At 31.3% G+C, this 23,981-nt stretch overlaps 2 protein-coding genes across 2 annotated transcripts; both read left to right on the plus strand.

Annotated features, from left to right (window-relative positions):
* Positions 1 to 540: 540 nt before the first annotated feature.
* Positions 541 to 2,306, plus strand: LOC105789769 (uncharacterized). The gene is made up of 4 exons (XM_012617128.2): positions 541 to 1,080; positions 1,316 to 1,502; positions 1,596 to 1,813; positions 1,998 to 2,306. The coding sequence occupies exons 1-4, from the start codon at positions 543 to 545 to the stop codon at positions 2,126 to 2,128; spliced, it is 1,074 nt and encodes a 357-aa protein (XP_012472582.1). The 5' UTR covers positions 541 to 542; the 3' UTR covers positions 2,129 to 2,306.
* An 18,463-nt stretch (positions 2,307 to 20,769) lies between these two features.
* Positions 20,770 to 22,620, plus strand: LOC105787594 (transcription factor HHO5). Its single transcript, XM_012614064.2, has 5 exons — positions 20,770 to 21,153; positions 21,223 to 21,434; positions 21,523 to 21,859; positions 22,002 to 22,078; positions 22,167 to 22,620. Exons 1-5 carry the CDS (start codon positions 20,916 to 20,918, stop codon positions 22,392 to 22,394), a joined length of 1,092 nt encoding a protein of 363 aa, XP_012469518.1. The 5' UTR covers positions 20,770 to 20,915; the 3' UTR covers positions 22,395 to 22,620.
* Positions 22,621 to 23,981: the final 1,361 nt, after the last annotated feature.

A 23,981-nucleotide genomic window follows, 5' to 3' on the forward strand; every position in this document is an offset into this window, starting at 1 on the left:
AAAGTTTATTTATTAATTTTTCTTAATCAAGCAAGTGTTTCAAAACAGAAACCATATTCCATACAAGCCTTGTTAACAAAATTATATATTAATTAATTCAGGAAAATAAACCGAAGCGAAGGAAATCAAAGTTTCTAAGAATACAAATAAACCAAAACACAAACCAGGAAAAGTTTCATTAGTTTCAGAAAATTTTAATATAAGAGGAGGATGACTCATGCTTAGTTGACTAATCATTTTGTTCACATATACTGCTACAATATATATGTACAGAGGTTGCTTTCTGCCATTTTCATACGATTTGTTGAAGCTAAACTATCTGAAAGTTGGAATTAAATATAAAGGAGAAGGTTTCCTAGCAGATACAAAATGAAATAATTTAATCAGAACCCGGTCAAATTATACATAAAACCGTCAGTTTCTAGTGATGAACAAAGCAGATTCCAAGAAACAAAGTTCATAAAATGGAGTTCATGAATATATATATATATATATATATATTGTACACCTTTTACGTTCGCGTAAAAAAAAAAAACTAGTTCATGATGTTTCCTCAACTGATGAACGTTGTCCCAGGAGTTGCTCTATCAACCATAATAAGCTCATTACTAGAATCCATAAGGAAAGCAAAGAGGACAGAAAAAAGATTCAAGCCACTCCTTGATCATCTCAACGACACGGTGAATTGGGTTACGCCGAGGGTGGTGGAGATAAGTCGGTCCACTGATTCGCATGAGATCGAGAGGCTGTTGAATCATTTGAATCGAGCTAAGGAAATAGTTGATAAATCAAATAGGGTGAGTTCATGGAGCTATGCCAAGAAGTATAAGTTTGCCAAAGAGCTGATTGAAGTGGATAATTCGATTCGGACGATGTTGGATGTATTTTTTCCGGTTATGATATATGAAGATACTAGGAAAATTCTGGATTCAATGGATGAATTGAAGATGTTGGTTATGATTTTCTTTTCTATTGTGGTTGAAGATCTTCATTCGGGTGCTAAAAATACTGGTGGCATTGTTTTTGATTTGATTCGATCCACAGCTTCATTTGAGAAAGTTGTAAATTCTCAGCCTGCAGGTCAGTTCCTGATATACTCCTTTTGGTTCTGATTTTGGTATTTGTATTAGGAGGAGCAAATCACTATCAGTTCACACACCACAAACATGGTTGTCGACCAAAAATTAGAGGATTAAATTATGTTAAGTTATTGTTAGAATTAAATTTCAAATGTTAGCTTAATAAAAGGACCAAAATCAAAATTGACCTTTGAAAGCTTTCTACGACCGTTTTTTTTTTGTTGTTGTTGTTGCAGAGCTTGTAAACGACATAGCATTATGGAAGAGAAAGAAGATAAGTGGATCACTTTTTGCAAGCTCAGCTGCAACATGGCTATTACAACAAGTTTACGAATACAACTTCCTCACTATTGTTTCATGGGTAGCCATTTTTGCTATCACTGCATTGTTCATTTGGCGATATGTGAATCGGTTTCTTGATCGGTAAGTAATCTCCAATATTTCTAAAGCTTCAATTAATTAAATCCCAATTTTGTTTCATCCTCCTCTTCACCATCACTACTTTGATTTAATTAGGGAAGAAGCAACCAAATTGAGATTGGAAAAACTGCGAGAACAGGTTGCCATGGAAACTGCAAATGCTTGTTGGGAAGTGACTGATAAAGTGATAAGATGGGTACTTTATGTGACTGATGTTGAGGGGAATTGTTGGTCTGTATTTCCACAGACGGTTGCCTTTCTTTTGCTTTTCTCCTATGCGGGAACCTTCTTTGATCTGCCAACGCTTTGTAGAGGTAAATATATGCCCAACCTGCTGGTTTGATTCCAACTTAAATTGGTTTAAATTTAAAATGATTTTGATCTTAAACATGAAATGACTTGAACTTGACTTACTTGATTGAAGTATATAAATATATATTGTTAATGAATTCAAAATGTTAGAATTTTTGTATGGTTGTTGGTGTTGCATTATTGCAGTTGTTATGATGGGTACAACATTTCCTATGCTGATTGCAAAGAACTGGGATCGAATTAAGCCTTTTTTTGGGAGTGTGGTGGGCAAAGTTGGTGAAAAGGAGAACAAGAAGAAAATGAAGAAACAAAATTGATATTTATATATATATAGAATCCGATATTTAATCTAGTTGGTTCATATAATCACTCTTAAGAGGCGACATCTAACATATAAAAGAAATTGTATCTTAATATTTTTGCAACTTTTTTTTGTGTGATGTTTGGTTTTTTCTATACAAAAAATTGATATATATATTTGTATATATTATAGTATATTATATTATATTTAAATTATTTGATTGAGTTGATTTTATGAGTTATAAAAAAAATTGATATATATACTATATAAAATTTTGACTAAGCTAATATCACAAGTTAACCAGTACAGCTGCCCGTGCCAATGGCCACAATGGAGAAAGGTTAAGGCAGTAGATGAAAAGCCTCAAGACAAAAGAAAAAGGGTTTATATTTTATGAGATTTGAACTTCAATTTTACTCTTTCAAAGCTTCATCTGATTTTAACATAAGTTTTTAATTAATATACTTTTTGCATGAATTTTCATTACAAATTGGATTGGATTATGAATGGTAAGAGGAACACCAGATACTTTCATCTCACTGCCAACAAACGAAGAATTAGGAATATCATTCACACGATCAAAGATGAGAATGGCAATCAATGGAAGAAACATAAAGACATTGAGAAGTGCTTCAACATTTTAACAAGCCAAAATCCAATGTGTTAGACGATATAGAGAACTTCTTGAATGAGCTGGAAGTGTTCCTCCTGGTTATGATATATAAAGATACTGGGAAAATTTTGGATTTTGTCAATGAACTGAAGATATTGATTTCGATTTTCTTTTATATTGTGGTTGAAGGTCTTCATTTGATTCGATCCAATCCCACATAAAGAAGATAGAAAAGACCAGACCACTTTCCTATAATAAATATACCATGTGTTATACATCGGTGATCACTAATCCGAATCTCAGGTAGGATCCGGGTCGCCTACTCACTACCCAGATAGGTCCTACCAGACAATTGAGTATGAGGCGAACCGTAAGAGGACAATAAGGGGAGTTCGCAGGTCTAGCTCGCAAAGATAGTTTGCACGAACCAAGAGGAGGTTGCAATCTCGGTTCGCATGTATCCAGGTAGCTTGCAGAAGGGAGACCGCGTAGTTTGGCAGGCTACTTAGAGTGAAACACATATCCAGCATGCTTGAAGTCCGCTCAGAACATTAGTCCTAAAAGTAGTGGGGTCAAAGTCATGAACCGTAAGGTCATATCATGAAAAGTAATAATATGTATAAATACCCGAATGTTTCCTGTTAGTAGGAGCACAATGGCAAATTCACAATGCGTAATCTATAGTTTTTTTCTTTTCACAAATAATCAATAGTCAGCACCTTAAAACATTCCCATGCGAGTAACTAGTATATTTATTGGTTGACTTAAGCTAGATAAAAATAAAACCTCGTTTCTCATCTGTTTCCCACAAGAAGTTGTCACATGTCAGTGCTCCCACCATCAACCTCAATCCTAGGAAGCTTCAATAAATTAAAGAAGTTCAATCCATGAGAACATACTGCAACATAGCAACCAATTACTCCAAAAGGAAAATTAAGGAGTAAGGATTGGATCAAAAACTTAGGTACGAAGATGCAAATAAACAACATAAGAACTTAGGTACCTATGACTATTAAAAGGCACAAAAAGCTACCTGTGATATGCACACTAAACACAAAATTCAATTCCATAAAATTCAGTGATGAAAATTCAATTCCTAACACAAATTAAATTGAATGTACAACAAAACAACCACCAAAATAGTTATACTAGATAAAAGGGCTACATATTTTATAAATCTTTGCAATTTTATAGGTATTATCAAGCGAGATAATTCATTAAGCAATTAATCTAACATGAACTTAAAGCACTCAACTTGGAACCTTTAGCCACCACCACTCACTAGCGCCGTGCGTCCTGCAGCTGCCGATCAACATCACCATTGCTTTCCTTCGGTTCTCCCACCACCTGCAGCCACCGTGACTGAATCATCCTCTGGACTTTCATCGTGGTCACCGACATACCTCAATCGTATGCCTTCTCTTGCGTTTTACCTGCCAATGATCTCAACCATGTATTGTGTTCGTGGTATGGTGGCCGTGTTCGTCAATAACCTTTCGGCTAGGATGCATTGGAGATGGTTATGGAAACTGTTCCAATACCATGGGAGAGTGGTGGACGTTTTCATACTGTCGAGAAAGAGTGGATCAGGGAAGAAATATTATTTTATCGGATATGCATTCTTTCATGATGCATGACGAGTTATTTCGAGACTAAATGGTTTTATGATGGTGTAATACCCAAAATTTTAGTATTCCAGAAAGGATTAAGTATTTTAAAAGTGAAATAAGTATTTGGAGAGGAAGTATCAATAGTGAAAATTTAGTAAGGACTAAATTAAAAAATTGTAAAAGTTGAAGGATTAAAAGTGAAATTCACCATCTTTAAAGGAGTTGGAATTGAATAAATATTTTATTGAATGTTACATGGATATGTATTGATGTGTGGAGTTGGAAAATCTAAGTATGGGCTAAATTGAATAGTAGTGGAAAGTATATTGTGAGGAAAGGACCTAAATGCAATGTTACTATTTTAATTGATATTTTTAGACATAATAATGGGATTAGCTAGTGAGGTGTAAAGTTTAGGGGAAATATGGTAATTAAGGATGAAACTTGTTGAAATTTGATTGGTGGGCGGAAAATAAGGATGAAATTGAAAGAAAAGAAAATTGTAGAATTTTCTTATATTATTTTAGCATGGGACGGCAGCAAGGATAAGGAAAGAAATAAAGAAAGAGAAAAGAACAGAAAAGAGAGTAAAAAAAAATTCATGAATTTTCCTTGAGTTTTACCTTAAAATTATAGTCTAATTTCATATCTTAAAGTGTTGTGAGATAATTTTTTACTATAGAAATCAATCAGTTGAAGGAGAAAGTGAAAGAAAGCATAAGAAAGTGAAGAGAAAATAAATGTGTATTAACTTTAGTAGTGAATATGTAAATAAATGTATGTTAGTAAAGTAAGAAATGATGAAGTGATAATTTAGTGATTAAATTATAAAGATTAAAAATTTGAGCTTTAAAAGCTTTCTACATCCCTTTTTATTTGTTGTTGCATAGCTTTATGGAAGAGAAAGAAGATAAGTGGATCACTTCTCGCAAGCTCAACAGCAACATCTATTACAACAAGTTCATGATTACAACTTCGTTTCATGGGTAGCCATTTTCGCTATCACTGCATTGTACACATTTCTAAAGCTTTAATTAATTAGCATCCTAATTTCGTTTCGTCTTCATATTTGTCATCACTGCTGAAGAAGCAACCAAATTGAGATTGGAAAAACTGCGAGAACAGGTTGCCATGGAGACTGCTAATGCTTGTTGGGAAGTGACCGATAAAGCAATAAGATGAGTGTTTTATGTGACTGGTGTTGAGGGGAATTGGTCTGTATTTCCAGAAACGTACTTTGGCATTACTTCTTTTAAATGTTAATTAGAATAAGGTTTTTTAAACTTATAAATAGTGAATTATTTGAATTCGACATGGTAAATTCTCCGAAAGATTTAGATCTCTCTCTACTAAATTTCTCTTTGAAATCTTTGGTTGTAAATCAAGAAAAAAATGTGTTAAAACGCTTAATGCACTTACAATTATAAGTTCCTTCGTGAATTAATAAGTGGTAACACTTTTAGTACATATCCCATACAGGTTTCCTTAATATATAATGATTTTGACTTACTGCCATACTAGATTAATTATAACCAATAATCTCCCTATAAATATAGGGCTAAAACAACATATACAATATAAAAATAAAATTCCTAGTAATGTGAAGCTATTAAAGATAAGTTTTCGAGTTGTCTTAATCTAATTTCCTTAATTTTTAAAAATTTGATTCTTGATCCGATTCAAATCAAATTTTAGGATATGTTATTCTAAATGGATTAATTTTCAAAGATAAGCTATCATACATCCAATATGACAAGTTATACAAATATCCTACACAATACTGACTATGTTAACTACTACATGTGGCACTGCGTGAACCACTACTCATATTTGCCTCAACACATTGTACTTAGAATCATTAAATGAGTTGATATCATGAGTATAAAATTATTAATTATTAATTAAATGATTAAACTAAATAAATTATATTATCAACATAAAAGCTCACTGGCTTACGATTGACCAGAACCCAGCCTCAACAAGCCACAATGCTTCAACAACCCAGAGAAAAACTTTGACAATCACCATGGAGCTAGATGGTAACCGATGCCGAAGGAAGAATTTACAACCACAAACAGCTTCAGCCACCAGTTGAACAGACTGGTGCAACGCAAACCCGAGCACCGACAAGCTCTAACCAGCAGAGGATCATGGTGACAGCGGAACACAAGAAGTAAAGATCCGGAATATCGAAGAGAAGTCAAAAAGACCTAGTTCTAGTCTCTAAACTTGACAATTATTCTCATATAAAAACTTAAATTTTTGGATTTTTAAGACAATATCAAAAACTAATTTAAATAAAAAAATTTCAAACTCTAATAATTATCAAAATCAGAGAATAATTTAGACAAAAATATTTTAAACCCAATATAAAAATAGGTTCAAAAATTATTTAACTTTTTTTTTAATTTTACTATTCATTTCCTCTCTGTTATCTCATTTTTCTGACTAAATTAAGAAAATACCATGATTATTATGATCTTAAAATGAAGAAATAGTAAACAAAATTTTATCATCATATTATTAAAATAAATTTATAATCTAGCTAAAAGCCTTATCAACTTATATATGGACAAAAAAATTCATCTTTTATATCTACGCTTGCTCATAACTTTTAAACTTAAAATCAAAATAATATATATTTAAATACATTCAAATTTATATTTTTAACTATTATAATAATTGCGATGTTAATCGAAATAAAATTTAATCGATGACCCAAAAACATAAACATTATTAATTTACGACAAGACTAAATAAAAATATTTTATAAAGAAAGAAAGAGAGTTATTTTGAGAGTCCAAGATAATGGTGTTCAAATAATTGATATATTAATAATGCCAGAATTTGATGGTCAGAAATGGTTTGTCAGCTTGCATGAAAAAGGCATCTTTATCTTCTTCTTCGTTTATCAATACCCAACGCCAACAATTCAATGAATCCTTATCTTCCCAACATGTAGAAATATCGAATTTTAGATTGATGTTTTGACATGTGTCTCGAATCTTGAGAGGATAATGAAAACAAATTAATCTCCGTACCTATACTATTTTAGAGTTGATTGAACGCCACTCAGGGAGGACGCCTACATAATCCCTCCATTTTCTTTTTTAGAGAATCTAATGTATATTTACAGTGAAGTTTTTAAACTCCAAGAGTCAACTTTTTTAAAGCTGTTTATGGAGTTTTTATTTTGTAAACTCCACAAGCAATATTATGGATTGACAAGTGTTCTTTAATGGTGTAATATAATATGAAAAATGATAATTTTTAAGGTTATTTGTGAATTAAAAAAAGTACATTATTAGTATACCAAATATTAACCCTATTTTAAAATTAAACAGATTAAATTATATTTAAAAATATTTCATTTTAGATTAAAATTATTATAAAATTAAGACTCGGTTTGGTTTCTAAAAGTATTTTCTCATTTTGTTTTCTATTTTCATTTCATTTTTTAAAGAAAATCGAGCTATTTTTGGATTTCTTCCGTTATTTTTAAACTCCAATGCTTGAAATAATAAGCCAATTAAATCTTTAAATTCTTTATTTACGTGCCTAAATTAAAATTTTGTAATTCAAGATATGATCAAAATATTAAAACATGTTCGGGATGAAATTTTTGCAAGTTCCAACTCCAAATCTGGAATGCAATTAAAATGAGAGAAGCTATTGGCATAAGATTGTTTGGTTAATTTCCTCTCAACATTCCTAACTTGGAAGCACTCTCTTATAACATGAATGGGTGTTATTAATAGGCTTCCTACCAAAGACAACTTTGAGAGTCATTGTACCCTCTGCTAAAGGGAGTTGGAAATAAGGGACCACTTATTTTTCTGTATGTGTTTTTTGCAAACAAGGTTTAAGGAGATGTCTTAAAGCCGTGCAACACTCAAAGAAATTGTTTTAGGGATTACAAGACATTCTTAATATCATAATTAAAGAAATTGTACATATTAGACTTAGGGTGTGTTTAGTATTACTTCTAAAAAATACTTTTGGGACAAAAAGTACTTTTGAGATAAAAATATTCTTAAACAAGTTACTTTTTTAGAGGAAAAATACTTCTCCCAAGCTAAAAACTAGCCCAAAATCACTTTTTTGAGAAGCGAAAAATTTTAGTTTCTCCCAAAAGTGTTTTTTTTTCCCAAAAGCACTTATGAGAAACTCTTCTCTCACTTTATACTAATTTTCTCCAAATCTGGAATGAAATTAAAAAAAGAACAAAGAGCAACACAAATTAGTATAAAGTGGTGTTACAAAACGTTATAGCACCTTTCTAACACAATGCAGTAAGGGCATCCTCAGTTAGATGAAGAAACTCTAATCTCAAAGGTCCAAAGCCATACATGACAATCCATTCGAAGCGATGGTTAAAGCCAACCAATAGTAAATAAGAGCAATGACTGAATCAAACCTATTAATGAGGCACCAATCATTAGATTGGAAAACCCTTTACTAGTGTCAAGGGTCGTGGATCTAAACCTGAAAGAATGCACACAAAACATCTTATGGAGGTTAACTGATTAAATGGGGCTCATTTGACCCACTTAAACTGGCCTGATTCGTGGAACACATGAAGAAATTTGTTGATACACAGTATCAACGAAAGTGGAGAAAGAGGGGGAGGGAGTTCTGGTAAAGGAGCAAAGAACAAAATGATAGGAAAAATGGAGTATATAGAGTTTATCGGGAGTTCTGGTAAAGGAGCAAAGACAAAAAGAGGGGTCTTTAGAAATATATATATAGGGGGTTTGTCGGGTCAAATTCTGGATCGAATTCTAGACCGAGTTATTTTTATTATAGTTGTATAACAATTTACCCCCACCTTATCGAGGAAGAGTTATAAAATGACTATTCTGAGACAAGCTGTAATGACCCAAAATTTACAAGCATCGGAAAAGTACATTATCGGGCCTTCGTCTTAGTAAACTGAGTCATAAAAAAATTTACTTGAAATAATTATGAGTTTAGTTGAGTTCTTAATTAGGTATTAATTGAGTGAATTTAGTTTAATTAAGAGAAATTAGGAAAAAGGATTAAATTGAATTAGGGAAAAGGATTAAAATGGCAATTAAGCCATTAACAAAAAAAATAGGCGTATAAGTGATAAAAATATGAGATTTTTATGTTATGTATATTATTTTATTATATATTATATTAATTATATTATATTATATTATTATATATATTAAATAAAGTAAATAGATGACAAATGTATGATAAAAATTGAAGACATGTGTAATAGTAATAATTACATAGGTACACTTGTAATAAAAATAAATATGTGCTTAATTAATAAGTAAAAGATTTTTTAAAACAAAAGAAGAACAGAATAGAAACAGAGAAAGAGACAAAACAGGGGAAGAAAAGGGCAAAGAAAAGAAAAGGGGAAAATTGGATTTTAAAGCTTCAAGCTTAATTGGTAAGTTAAATTTAGCCCTTTTCTCTTAATTTTGATGATTTAGAAACTTTAAAACAAAGTTTTGTTGAAATCAAGTGGAGGTTATGGAAGTTCATAAGTTTTTGAACATGATTCATTTTGAACAAGTTGTTAAATTAGGGGTTTAGTTGATAGAATTTCTAGTTAGAATAGATAAAAGATTGATTTGTAAACTAAGTTATAAATTTTACATGGTTGGGATTAAGTTATAAAAAGTCTTAAATTAGAGTTTAATTATGAATATTGAAAAGTAGAGTTAAATATGATAAGACATTAAGTAGAAAAGAAGTATGAATTAAGTTAGAAAATAAGTAAGCTTAGTTAGAATTAAATTGGGAATAAGTAGGAATTGAATAAAATTTAATTATTATTATTATTATTTTTTTTTTTAATGTTGTAATTAATAGTGAAAATAATTATTATTTTCGTAGCTAACAAGGAAAACGAGGCATCGGCATCCAAAGGAAAAAAAAAGATTGTTGAGGAGTAAACGCGTATTCCGGGTTTGTATTACTATAACTTAATCTATTTAATAAATGCTATATTGAAATTGTATTCATGGGACATTTAAAGTAAGGTAAGTAATAACATTTGAAATTATGTGTGAATATTAAATTTATATGTGAATTGATATAATAGATGTTTTGAATTGTTTGAATATTTGAAATTGTGTGGAAATGAATTCGAAATTGGAAAAGTAAAATAATACCCTATTAACTTATCAGACTAGATTGGATACAAATGGCATGCCATTGGATTTGTGATGTGATGATGAGATTGTAGTTCGGTCGAGAAGATGATTATATTATTATATGCTTCGGTTTATCCGAAGAGGCATTTAATGTCTTATTGGTGTGTTATGGAGGATTTAAATAATTTCGGGTGTGTTTAGGTTGGATATTCTGGTGTGTTTGGGTGGAATCCTCGTATCTGTCAGAGCTTGAGCCTTGTTAATAGGGTAAATAATTGAAATAAAAATTTGAAAATGAAATTGGTTGATTTGACACTATAGAAAAATATGATATATGAATATGTATATTTAATTTAAAGTGATTTATAAGATTATGGTCAATATTTGAAATTTTATTGTTAAATAGTTTAATTTATAGTAATACCACTGATTATGAAATACTCAGCGTACGGTTGTTTCCGTCTTGAGTTGTAGAAGTCAAATCTTGAATCGACATCCAAAACCGGACCGACTTGACAAATTTTGGTGATGTATATTTTCTTTTAGTAATGTGGCATGTACATAGGATGTGTATAAATGTTATAATGTTTTGAATATAAATAGTTAAAAATGTTAGTATTATAAGTCTAAGAATTTTAATGAAAGAAGTTATTGAAATTTTGTAATTTAAGATATGATCAAAATATTGAAACGTGTTCGGGATGGAATTTTTGCAAGGTCCAACTCCAAATCTGGAATGCAATTAAAATGATAGAAGTTATTGGCATAAGATTGTTTGGTTTCATCTCAACATTCCTAACTTGGAAGCACTCTCTTATAACATGGAAGGGTGTTATTAATAGGCTTCCAACCAAAGACAGACTTTAAGGGTCATTGTACCCTCTGCTAAAGGGAGTTGGAAATAAGGGACCACTTATTCTTCTGTATGTGTTTTTTGCAAACAAGGTTTAAGGAGATGTCTTAAAGCCGTGCAACACTCAAAGAAATTGTTTTAGAGATTACAAGACATTCTTAATTGCATAATTAAAGAAATTGTACATATTAGACTTAGGGTGTGTTAGTATTACTTCTAAAAAATACTTTTGGGACATAAAGTACTTTTGAGATAAAAATATTCTTAAACAAGTTACTTTTTTAGAGAAAAAATACTTCTCCCAAGCTAAAAACTAGTCCAAAATCACTTTTCTGATAAGCGAAAAATTTTAGTTTCTCCCAAAAGTGTTTTTTTTTTTCCAAAAGCATTTATAAGAAACTCTTATCTCACTTTATACTAATTTTCTCCAAATCTGGAATGAAATTTAAAAAAGAACAAAAAGCAACACAGATTAGTATAAAGTGGTGTTACAAAACGTTATAGCACCTTTCTAACATAATGAAGTAAGGGCATCCTCAATTAGATGAAGAAAATCTTATCTCAAAGGTCCAAAGCCATACATGACAATCCATTAGAAGCGATGGTTAAAGCCAACCAATAGTAAATAAGAGCAATGACTGAATCAAACCTATTAACGAGGCACCGATCATTAGATTGGAAAACCCTTTACTAGTGTCAAGGGTCGTGGATCTAAACCTAAAAAAATGCACACAAAACATCTTATGGAGGTTAACTGATTAAATGGGGCTCATTTGACCCACTTAAACTGACCTGATTCGTGGAACACATGAAGAAGTTTGTTGATACACGGTATCAACGAAAGTGGAGAAAGAGGGGGAGAGAGTTCTGGTAAAGGAGCAAAGAACAAAATGATAGGAAAAATAGAGTATATAGAGTTTATCGGGAGTTCTGGTAAAGGAGCAAAGACAAAAAGAGGGGTCTTTAGAAATATATATAGGGGGTTTGTCCAGTCAAATTCTGGATCAAATTCTAGACCGAGTTATTTTTATTATAGTTGTATAACAATTTACCCCTACCTTATCGAGGAAAAGTTATAAAATGACTATTCTGAGACAAGCTTACAAGTGTGAAGCATGTAATTTGGGGCTTACTATATAAGCTTTAACTTGAAACTTTATTGAGCAAATTTTGTTGTCTGATAGTGTGGTATAGGAGTAAAAAACTGTATTGCAGAATACCGCGAACTATTTTCCCATAAGTAAAATTTTGTCTCCCACCTTGTCGAAGAAATCAACAGGTTTTAAAAATGACAGTTGTAATCGTAAATCAGCGAACCTTAATAATATCAGCTGTGATCGTAAATCAATGGGTTGTTTGGACTAGCCATAGTAAATCAGCTAACTCAGAGAAGATTGTTCATGATAGTAAATCAATAAACTTAAGTTGTGATTGTAAATCAGCAAGCCTTAATGGTATCAGTAGTGATTGTAAATCGACGAGTTGTTTGGAGTAGCGATAGTAAATCAACTAACTCAGAAAATATTGTTCATGATAGTAAATCAATGAACTTAGGTTGTGATCATAAATCAATGAACCTTTGTGATCATAAATCAATGAACCTTAATAATATCAGCTGTGATCGTAAATCAGCAAGTTTTTTGGAATAGAGATAGTAAATCAACTAACTCAGAGAAGATTGTTCATGATAGTAAATCAATGAACTTAGGTTGTGATCATAAATTAGTGAACCTTAATAATATCAGTTGTGATCGTAAATCGGTGAGCTATTTGGAATAGAGATAGTAAATCAACTAACTCAGAGGAGATTGTTCATGATAGTAAATCAATTAACTTAGGTTCTGATCATAAATCAATGAACCTTAATAATATCAATTGTGATCGTAAATTGGCGAGTTGTTTGGAGTAGCGATAGTAAATCAGCTAACTCAGAGAAGATTGCTCATGATAGTAAATCAATGAAATTAGGTTGTGACCGTAAATTAGTAAACCTTAATAATATCAACTCTGATTGTAAATCAGCAAGTTGTTTCATATATTTTGTTGTTTCCTATCTAGGCAAGTTAAACAACATTCGCAAAGAATGTATTTTTATTGAAAAAGAGAGCATAACGTTCATACATAATATTTTTTAAAATTATACTTGCAAAGAGAGAATTAGTGCCCTGCAACTCTAACTGGACAAGGGTGACAAAACTACATCAACAGTATGAGTTACTCCAAACTGCGTTAAGGAAAAAAATATTTAAGGGGTGGTACTACTATGCTAAAATAGATAGGAAATAGGCAAAAGGAACAAAATCTTACACTAAGGCAATCATATTGAATACAAGATAGTTGATTAATTAATAAAATAATATAATATAACTCTAGTACATTTTACGTGTATGAACATGTGATTTAATAGGAAAACCATGATGTTACCAATGTCACTCAAGATAAGATCCTAAATATAGAAAAAAAAATATAATTGACTCACATAACTGTAGTAGAAAAGTTGTGTTTTACATATATCTACAGAATGCAGCTATTGCCAAAAGAATTACCATCAAGCTACGTGAAGCACTTAGAAAAGATTAAGAACTGTCCAAACATTTTTTTAGCCTTTCTTTGCAAAAGTTTCAGCATCACATACAAGAATGCATTGAAAATACAACTATGGTAAAGAACAATATAGCCACTATTCTTTTCCAAATGATTGCTAAACACAAACATGCATTTATAACATAACCCCGGAGCCCACTTATTGTTCAGATGCTTCTTCAATTGAGTTTATTAGTTGACAATGAACGCATGAATGCATATCAAAATAATTAAACTTAAGCTTATAAGCCTTATCAAAGTGAATTCATAAAATTACCCCCAACATCTTAATCTTTATGCAATTTAGTCCTTAAATTCGAAACTTACAAATTAACTATTTTTAATCACCATTCATGCTAGCCGAATTTCTTAGGGTTTCTAATCAGCCCATGTTTATCACCATTTCAAAATATTTCTATGAAATTTTACTATTTTAACAGTTAAATACTTAAACATTAAAATTACTAAAAATCACTTAACAAAATACTTATAATTAGCTATCAAACTCATGAATCTATCAATTAAGTTCATAAAAACACTTAACTCATTCATGATAGGTCCCTAAAATTTTAACAGTTTCACAAATTAACTCTCGAGTTAGCTAGATTAAGCTAAAACAACTTTAAAAATATAAAAATCACTAAGAACAAGATCAAAATCACTTACCATGCATGAAAAAAATGTTGACCAAAGCTCTCTAATTTCTCCAATGGAGGATTTGGCTATGGGAAATTAAAGGAAGAAGATGATGATAGTAGATTTTTCATTTTTTGCATTAGTTACCAAATTACAAAATTAACCTTTAAAAATAATCAAAATTTCACCAAAATCAAACCACAACTGTCCACTATCTAACGATATGGTATAATTACCATTTAAATCCACCAATTCACTTTCTTATATCCATTTAATATCTTTAGCTATTAAAATTTAACTTTTGTAGTCTTTACGATTTAGTCATTTTTTACTAAATTAACTATTTAAACATTAAAATTTCTTAACCAAATTTTAATATGACCCAATACTAACCATATAAACATTAAATAAATAATAAACTACTGATTCACTTATCAAAATCATGGTTCTAAAACTACTGTCTTCGACACCACTGTAAACGACCTATTACACTCTAAAGGTTTCTAAATTATATTTCAGATTTTGATCGATTTCACATGGGTGAACAAACCACGTCGTAGCCTCAATCGCAGATTCTATCCCAGCCACCAAATGGCTCCTCTACCACAACTTAAGCCTAAGTTCAAACCCAATTTGGAGACCCGAGTAATTCGTCCACGCTCACCACACCATTGTTGATACATAGTATCAACAAAAGTGGAGAATGAGGTGGAGGGAGTTCTAATGAAGGAACGGAGAAGAAGATAGTAAAAATGGAGTATCTTGAGTGCTCTCCCCCCCAAGAGGGGTTTTTAGAAATATATATATATATATAGGGGGTTTATCGGGTCGAATTTCGGGCCGAGTTATTTTTATTATAATTGTATAACAAAGCTCATCTACTTGAAGCCTTGGTGACCCAGTGAAAAACTTCAGTAAAACTAGAATTACTAGGGTAGTTATTATAAATCCTAAAGGATAAGAATGTGTAGAGTTTAAATCCCTTAAGACTCTCATATTGTAGATAGGCACTAACTTCAGTTGTTGATGTAATTTGTTATCACTCAGTTGTAATTCTTCAAAGTAATAGAATGCTTCTGAGAGCATTTACTCAAACACTTATTATGTTATTATTCTCTTTTGGCTTTTTTGTTTGATACAAGTTTCTTTATCTTTACGAGTTTGTTTTCGCTTTGTTTTCGGTGCCTTAGAAAATTTTTATGAGAATTCTCATTTTCTGAGAGTATGGATGACTTGGACGGATTTGAACCTAAGAAATTGTCTAAGGTCGCATGGTTTGCCAAACTAAAATTTTAGTCCCATGACACTAATATGCTGTTCCCAACAACAAAATTTGTGCTCTCCTTAAGGAATCAATTGGTCCCTGAATCATGATGAAACAAGAAGTCAAAGATGCATAGAAGACTCTAGAAACTTCTACTCTCATAAGGTAGAGAATTGAAAATACAATATCCATGTACGTAAGTCAAAGATGCAGCAACAATTATGACTGACCCAAGGGTGGACCGCATAAGAAAAGCGACAAGCATTATATTTTTGAGTAAGAAGAACAGAGTAAAAAAAGATGAGAGAAGGAAAAGAAAAGAGGGAGACCAAAATAGAGGAACTCGATAACGGCAAGTGGTAGCATATCTAACAGTTGGCCGTGCAAAAAAAGAATTTGGCGTTTTGACTTTGATTTCAGAGAGAAGAAATGGAATATAATGAATACATATACTATATTTATGGCACACCCATGATGTGAATGAAAAAATTTATATAATAAATATATTTATTTAAAATTTACATAACTATTTATTATGCATGATGTTCTGAGTTTAAATCTTATTATATTAAAGAATAAAATATTATAATAAGATATAACTTACTTTATATGTGAATTTTTTTAAAATAATTTTAAATCTGAATTCAACTCAATAAAACACTTTAAATAGATATGTATATATAGGGGTATGTTGCTTTTGGGGTGGACGGGTATTAGCAAAAGAATCTCCCATCTTCATCAACGGTTCCTTACCATTTGCCATCATTCAATTGGTTCTTTTACTTTCTCTAGGAGATTCTAATTTCTCGGGCACACAAATGCTTAAATATATATAAAAGTTAAGTTATTTGAACACCAATCCGAAAAAAAGGGAAGACAAATAAATATATACAACGAATAAAGTGGCTTTGTGAAAAGGAATCTTTTGCATGCCTTATTTTATCTTTTTCCATCTTGAGTCTTAGGTGAAGGACAAAATCTTCACTAGGTGGGGGGCACTTGATGGATGATCTTGAATTAAATTGATTGCTCATTATCCACATTTGCATTTGCATTGAGATGGAATAAAGAGAAAAGATCTTTGTTATTCAATGAATAAAGCTAAGGAAAATCTTATGAGACTTTATATTTTAGTGACAAATCACCTAAAAATGTTTAATGTTATAATAAGAAACTTATTAGGTTAAAAACAATTTAGATTTGTGTTAGGTTATAAAACTCAAGGTGTGTGAAACTTATGTTATGGGATATTTTATATGCATTTGGTACAAACCCTGTGATTGCATTTATTGTAACGAAATTAGAAAATTTGTTTAAGGAGATCAAAATAAAATTGTAATTTTACGATAGTAAAAATATAATTTTATTACCTTAATAGTTTATATTTTTATAATTCTTAAATGATTAAATCAAATTCTTACATTTTTAGAGGCGTCAAAGTATAATTTTATCTTTACTAATTTGAAATTTTAAAAACTTCAAATTGCCTAAATAAAAAATTTTGTATTTTAAGGGGTCGATCCCCTGTTAGTACCCCTAATTTCACCCCCGAGTGAAGTTGTATATATGATTGAGTAACATCTTTCTTTTAATTCAATTTCAATGTAAGTTACTTGGTTGATTTTAATATTAGAATTAAATCAAAATTAAAATTATATGTAATTAAATTTCAATTTGTTTTTAGATCAAATATTTGTAAAGAAAAACAAACAACTATAATTTGGCAGGTTATCTCCGCTCTCTAAATATTAAACTAACAGAAGATTTTCTTATACTAAGGGTGGGTTTGGATGGGCGATTGGGTGCGGTGCGGTGCGTTTAGCTTACTTTTTGTCTCACACTACAGTATCGCTACAGTATCTAATCTCACCGCCGCCGCTGTTTTTACACTAACCGCAGGTAAACGCACCGCTCATCCAAACTCACCCTAAAGCCCATTGCACTTGTGGGCTTGAAAAATAATTTTTTTAAAAATAATTATACTTAAATTCATTTAATATTATATATTAAATTGGTTTTTTTTTTTACATTTAACCTAACTATGTTGGTGTTAGGTTAACTGTTAACACTAACTCAGTCAAAAATTTAATATTGGTACAAACGTGAAATAAATTAGAAATCGTGTGTGGGTGAAAACAATGAAATTAATTAAACAATTAGTTGTCAAGCAAGTTATACACTTGTCGTTTATTATATATTAAAATAGTTAATGAAAGTATTTGACTGCAGTGACCACTACGGCTCATCATTGTGAAAACTGTGCCAAAAAAAAAAGAACACTAATGTTTGTTTACACTGTTTGGTTTCCATATGTCTTCAGAGCCTAGCTTAGTGAGTAAATTCTACTATCTTTAATAACTAATACAACAAGTGAATCACACTCTATGAATTGTATAGAGATATCACCTTTATACCTACAGACTAAAACATTCACCTCCAAACCCTCCCCCTGAGAACTTGGGCAGTAAACACTCAATGTTTACAACTCAGTTTGCACTCTTTCACAAAAATAGTTCTTTAATGAACAGATTCAAGTACTCTCGATAAGCTCTTATACATAACTTAGACAAGCCTCATAGTATATATCAATTATGACTTGCTAACATAGAATCTAAGTGAATAATAATCAACTTGATAAATGACAAAAGTAACATGTTTTAATCCCATTCTTAATGCATTTTTGGATGATTATTTGATTTAAAATGGTGAATTTTATGCTCCTAATCCTTTAAATTCATATTTTTATACTTAGGAGAGCATTTGGGAGCAAAATGACTGAAAAACGAGCAAAAATAAGAAAATCAAAGCAAGTTTTAGGAGCCGCACGGGTCAGGCCATTCCACACAGGCTGGACACATGGCTGTGTGAGCCACACAGGCTGCCACGCAGCCATGTGCCAGGCCTTGTCAAAATCGTAAATTACACTCCAAACACGTGGAAAAACACAATTTTTAAGTTTTTCAGGCATTCTAAAACCTATATATGACAAAGGTAATAAGATGGGAGTGAGCCATTATAGAATATTCAAGAAAAAAACTCGAAAAACACCATTGAAGCTAACTCTGAAGCATATTTCCATCAAGATTGAAGATCTTCTTTTGATTTCTTTGAAGTTTATTATGATTTTCTTTGTTTCTTATGGTTATACTATCTTTAAGATGTTTTTAATTGCTATCATGAACTAATTTTTCAAATACCTAGGGAGATGAACCTTAGGATAGATTATGTTATTTAATTTCTATTTTACGCAATAAATACTTGGATATTGTTCTCAATTATGTGTGTTTAATTCTTGGTTTGATATTTCTAGATTATTAATCCATGTTCGATGTGCTTAAATCAAAGGAGGAATAGACCCTGTTTAATAGTAGATCTAGTATAATTGAGTGGAGTTGCATGCAATCCTAGAAATAGGACGACATAAATCTACCAGATTAGAGTAAAATCTAATAGGGGGATCTATAGATCAAGTTAATGCGATAATAAGGGTTTTAATTAGAAAGAAATTTCAATTAATCAACTTAGAGTTAGTTGCTCTTACTCTCGAAATAGATATTAGCATAATTTAGGAATTTCTACAGATCAAGATACTAAGTGAAGAAATTATTTAATTCAAATTAATCATGACGAGATGAAATCTAGGTGGATTCTTTCCTGGTTATTATTTCGCTTCTTGGTTGTTAATCATTTGTTTTCCTGATTCGTTATTTATCGTGTTCTTTAGTTAATTAATTTAGTTAATTTTAGTTTTAATCAATCTCTCCAATTTGATGGTTAAATAATAGAAAGACAATAATTACTAGTACTTTTAGACGATATCTTTGCTCAACATAGCTATACTATTAATTAATAGGTGCACTTGCTTTAGTCAGATTTTTAGTTAGATTATGAGTGCATTACAACTCCTTAAACATTCGAAGCAATATGGCGAATTGCTTCACTCGGCACCAATCTATACTTCAATAGCCTTGGATTGGTTTCCATAGATGGATTATACAATCTTCAAATATGGTAAGTAATTTCATTGCCTCAGTGCTAGGTTACAGTGGCACTGTCGAGTGCTAATCACCTCATTCAGCACACCTTGCTTCAATAGTAACGATTGACGAGTGAGTTTGCAGATAAATGTAATGAAAGTAGTCAACCGAGTTTTAAATTTACAAAAAAACAATTAACGTTAGTATAAATTTTTTTACTTTTTAATTTGATTGTTTTGTATTTTTTTCAATTGAATTGATGTCCGCTTAATTCATTATACCATACTCTGTTAAGAATTTGGGGGCTCAAAATGAAATTTTATATTTTGGGGTCAAAAGATAACTTTACCGTTATACCAACTTATAATTTTATAATTTGTAGAGAGATTTAAACATTACTTGCCCATTGTATTTGTCTCTGGTTTTGAGTGGATAACAACAAATAGTAACGTTCGGCGCGTGAATTAATAAATAAAAATGGAAAGAAAGTTGACAGATAGGCATTCACTTTACTAAATAACTAATATTAGTATAAAAATCCTATATATTTAATTTGGATTGATTTTATAAATTTTTAAAATTAAAATAGTGTCGGGTTAATTCGTAAAATAAATTAAGAAAATCACGTTAATATATAGATAGATGTAGATGACAAATATCTATAGATGCAAGGGTATCATTGGCATTTAAGTAACATTTTCTTGGATTCGAAATAGAAAATCTAGGGACATCTTTTTCTTACCAAACACATATGTTTCTTAATTATTTCGTGACTAAATTATCTATTACAATAATGAAATAACCGAAATACCCCTCTAACGTACTTTTGACAAAGCATCCCCTATTCATGGGTCAACTATTTATGGTCAATTTTTTACACCTAAACAGTAATTTCATCCCAAAAAGTGGAGGAAAAAAAAACTAATTAAAAATTTTAAAAAATGTTCATATCTTCAACTATTCGCCGCGTGGCCTTTACGGAACCTATAGATTCTTTACAAACACCACTGAGTTAAGACTACCGAGTCACCGAGTTTGAACTTTAAAAATACGCGACGATCCGTTCGTGAAAAACAGGCAGCGAATCTTGAATCTCTTTTATACTATATAAACATGTCTGGTTGGTTATTGTCATGTTCGAAAAAAAGAGAGAGCGAGAAAAAAAGAGAATAATGGAGTTGAACATGGATGTGGATTTGGTTTATGTACCAGAAACCGTATCTGAGTTTTTGAAACAAGCTTCAAAGATCAAAAATGGGTTTCAAAGATTATGTAAGATTAGTGACTATGTTAGAAGATTGGAAGATGAGATGAAGAAAATTGATGCCTTTAAACGCGAGCTTCCTATTTGCATGCTTCTCTTGAAAGATGGTATTTTTTTTTTGTTTTTTTTTTCAATTTTTTCTGGGATTTAATTTGATATTTTTAATGGGATTTTAGTGATTAAGAGATTGAAGGAGGAAGAAATGATGTGTAAGGAGCTTGGTGATGGATCAGTGACCATTGATGAAGGAAATGGAAAGGTAAACAAGGAAAACGATGGCGGCGCCGGCAACAAGAGGAACTGGCTGAGTACTGTTCAACTGTGGAACTCTGATTCCGAGAAAGTTGATCAGAACAAGAAACCAAACAAAGTTCCAGGACTGAAACTGGTAATATCCTAAACCAAGTGTGTGATTTTAATCTTGTTTTATGGAACAGTATTTACTAATGTTTTTAAGGGGATTTTGAGTTTGACAGGGAAGTGAAGAAGAAGAAGAAGAAGAACAAGATATGTTTGAGGACCCAATTGAATTTTTTAATAACAGAAGATTCAAGGGACAAATGGATAAGGAAAATCTAGAGCTCTCTCTTATGACCCCAAGTTTTGATTTGGGTTCTTCCTCTCCTTCTCATAATCCAATCTTGAAGATCAATGACAACTGCAAAACTGGTTTTGGTTCAGATCAAAACCAAACTAAGTTTCAGACCAAACATCAACAAGATATGCAGAATTGTAAGAAACAAAGACGGTGCTGGTCACCTGAGCTTCATAAACGATTTGTTGAAGCTCTTCAAAAGCTTGGTGGTTCAAAAGGTTAGGCCTTTACAAATGAAGTAATCAAATTTAGACGTATTTTTATTTATGTATGCTTGTTATCCAAGTTGAACTGAAAAGAACCCTTTTTTAGGACCAGGAATCTGATTCTTTTGTTGGTGTCTTAATGGTTTTTTGACAGTGGCGACTCCTAAACAGATTAGGGAATTGATGCAAGTTGATGGTCTTACCAATGATGAAGTGAAAAGCCATTTACAGGTACCATATGTGAAATCTTAGACTTGTTATGGCCCTGTTTTATGTCCTTTATGTTCGTTGAAAGAAATTTTGGTTTAATAATGTGCAGAAATATAGACTTCATTTCCGAAAGGTTGCTTCAGATTCATCAGCTCAAAATCAGTGTAATGAGAAGATGAAAGCAAACATTTCTGAGTCTGATTCCCCACAGGGTCCACTCCGAGCCGGCGGTTGGGCCAAAGGGCTGTCGAGTGGCGGCAGCGTCGTGGAGGGCGAAGACGATGAGAAATCCGATGGGCGAAGTTGGAGAAGCGGGGGTACAAAGACGGGAGATTGAGCATTGATGTGTATACACAGATAACTTTTGTTTGTTCCCATGAATTTTGCTGAAACGTGGGGAAATGGACCATAATAACAGTGACTTAGGGAGATTTATGAACAGATTTTTGCAGATAGCTTTCTCCATGGATTAAGTTCCTGGTCTGCTACATGAATTTGTGTAAATTCATGATATTGGATTTTTAGAAACTAAAATGACCATCTTTCACAGAGTTTTTCTTTCATTTATGCTTTAAACCCAATTCCTTTTAGAATTTATCTACTTAATATTGGGCTTATCCGGTTGATTTTCAATCCGATGAATTTGGATTAAACCGGTTTAATATTTTCTCAGTAAGGTTGGGTTTGGTTGGCTGTGCATTTACATGCTATTAGTGTAAAAATAATTGTGACGGTGAGATTAGATATTATAGCGGTGACGATAAGATAAAAAGTAAGCTAAACATATCATACCGTCCATCCAAATCCACCCTAAAATATTTTCATCGCAGCGAGTTTCAATTTTTCTTTTATTTTATAGTTTATATTCGAAATTTGTAACTGTCCTTCTCAATAAGATTATCTGTAATGTTTAAACTTAGAGTCTCCCGTTAAGAGTAAAATTTGTCTTACCGTTTTGATTATTTTAGGTTCAAGTAATTCTAGTTTATTAACAAGGTTTTTTAAGATTGAAATATTCGAGTTGAGGTAATTTTTATTTGGATCATTTTGAGTTTGGATTTTTTAGATTAAGCTCTATTAAATTTGAATGGATCACTTTGAGTTATTTTATGTTAAGGTTTAAATCATTTTGAATTTGAGATCAATCGGGATTTTGATTAGGTCCTATCAAATTAGAATTATTATTGATACAATTCTTATTATCAGTCAAAATTTTAAACTCTTAAATAAAGAATAATACAAATTTAAGTATACTCAAATTCACGTATTTTCACGTATTATAACATCAATGACATTAAATGATTTAAGACTCAGGATAGGTTTGGATGGGTAGAAGAGTGCAGTACAATTTGTTTAGCTTACTTCTTATCTCACGCTACAATATCTTACAGTATCTAATCTCACTATTACCACTATTTTTACATTAACAGTAAGTAAATACGCTATCCATTCAAATCTACTCTCAATCGATAAATTTAATAATTTTAAATTTAAATAATATTCCATATTTAAATTTCTGCAACAATCCAGTAGCAAATCCTGGGTGAGTGAAAATAGTCATAATTTGCAATCATTGTTTTTGACATCCATGCTAGAATGGGGTTTGAGTGGAGGTTTTACTTCATGATAATATATTCTGCAATAGTGGTGACCCAATTCAACCACCCCTAAAATTTCCATCTTCTATAAGATTTTACTTACATATTTTCTTACTTCATCCCAATAAGTGAAAAGACTGGCATGTAACCCAAAGTCAATGGTTCCTAATTTCAAATACAAGTGTCAACAAATTTAGATCAATCGGGTGATAATTAATTTTGTAATATTTTTATTTGGCATTCTAAAAAATATAAAAATTTGATATTGGGATATTATGAAATTACGTCACATAATTACTTAAAAAAGTAAAAAAATATATATTTTC

The sequence above is a fragment of the Gossypium raimondii genome, chromosome 2, assembly GCF_025698545.1.
Source record: "Gossypium raimondii isolate GPD5lz chromosome 2, ASM2569854v1, whole genome shotgun sequence".
Classification (NCBI taxonomy): Eukaryota; Viridiplantae; Streptophyta; class Magnoliopsida; order Malvales; family Malvaceae; genus Gossypium; species Gossypium raimondii.

Excerpts from the sequence above, each read along its gene's own strand:
- LOC105789769 (XM_012617128.2), top strand. The coding sequence starts at position 543 with ATGATGTTTCCTCAACTGATGAACGTTGTCCCAGGAGTTGCTCTATCA. Across the intron at positions 1,081-1,315 it reads TGTAAATTCTCAGCCTGCAG|AGCTTGTAAACGACATAGCA; the intron begins GTCAGTTCCTGA and ends TTGTTGTTGCAG. Across the intron at positions 1,814-1,997 it reads TCTGCCAACGCTTTGTAGAG|TTGTTATGATGGGTACAACA; the intron begins GTAAATATATGC and ends GCATTATTGCAG.
- LOC105787594 (XM_012614064.2), top strand. The coding sequence starts at position 20,916 with ATGTTCGAAAAAAAGAGAGAGCGAGAAAAAAAGAGAATAATGGAGTTG. Across the intron at positions 21,154-21,222 it reads CATGCTTCTCTTGAAAGATG|TGATTAAGAGATTGAAGGAG; the intron begins GTATTTTTTTTT and ends ATGGGATTTTAG. Across the intron at positions 21,435-21,522 it reads AAGTTCCAGGACTGAAACTG|GGAAGTGAAGAAGAAGAAGA; the intron begins GTAATATCCTAA and ends TGAGTTTGACAG.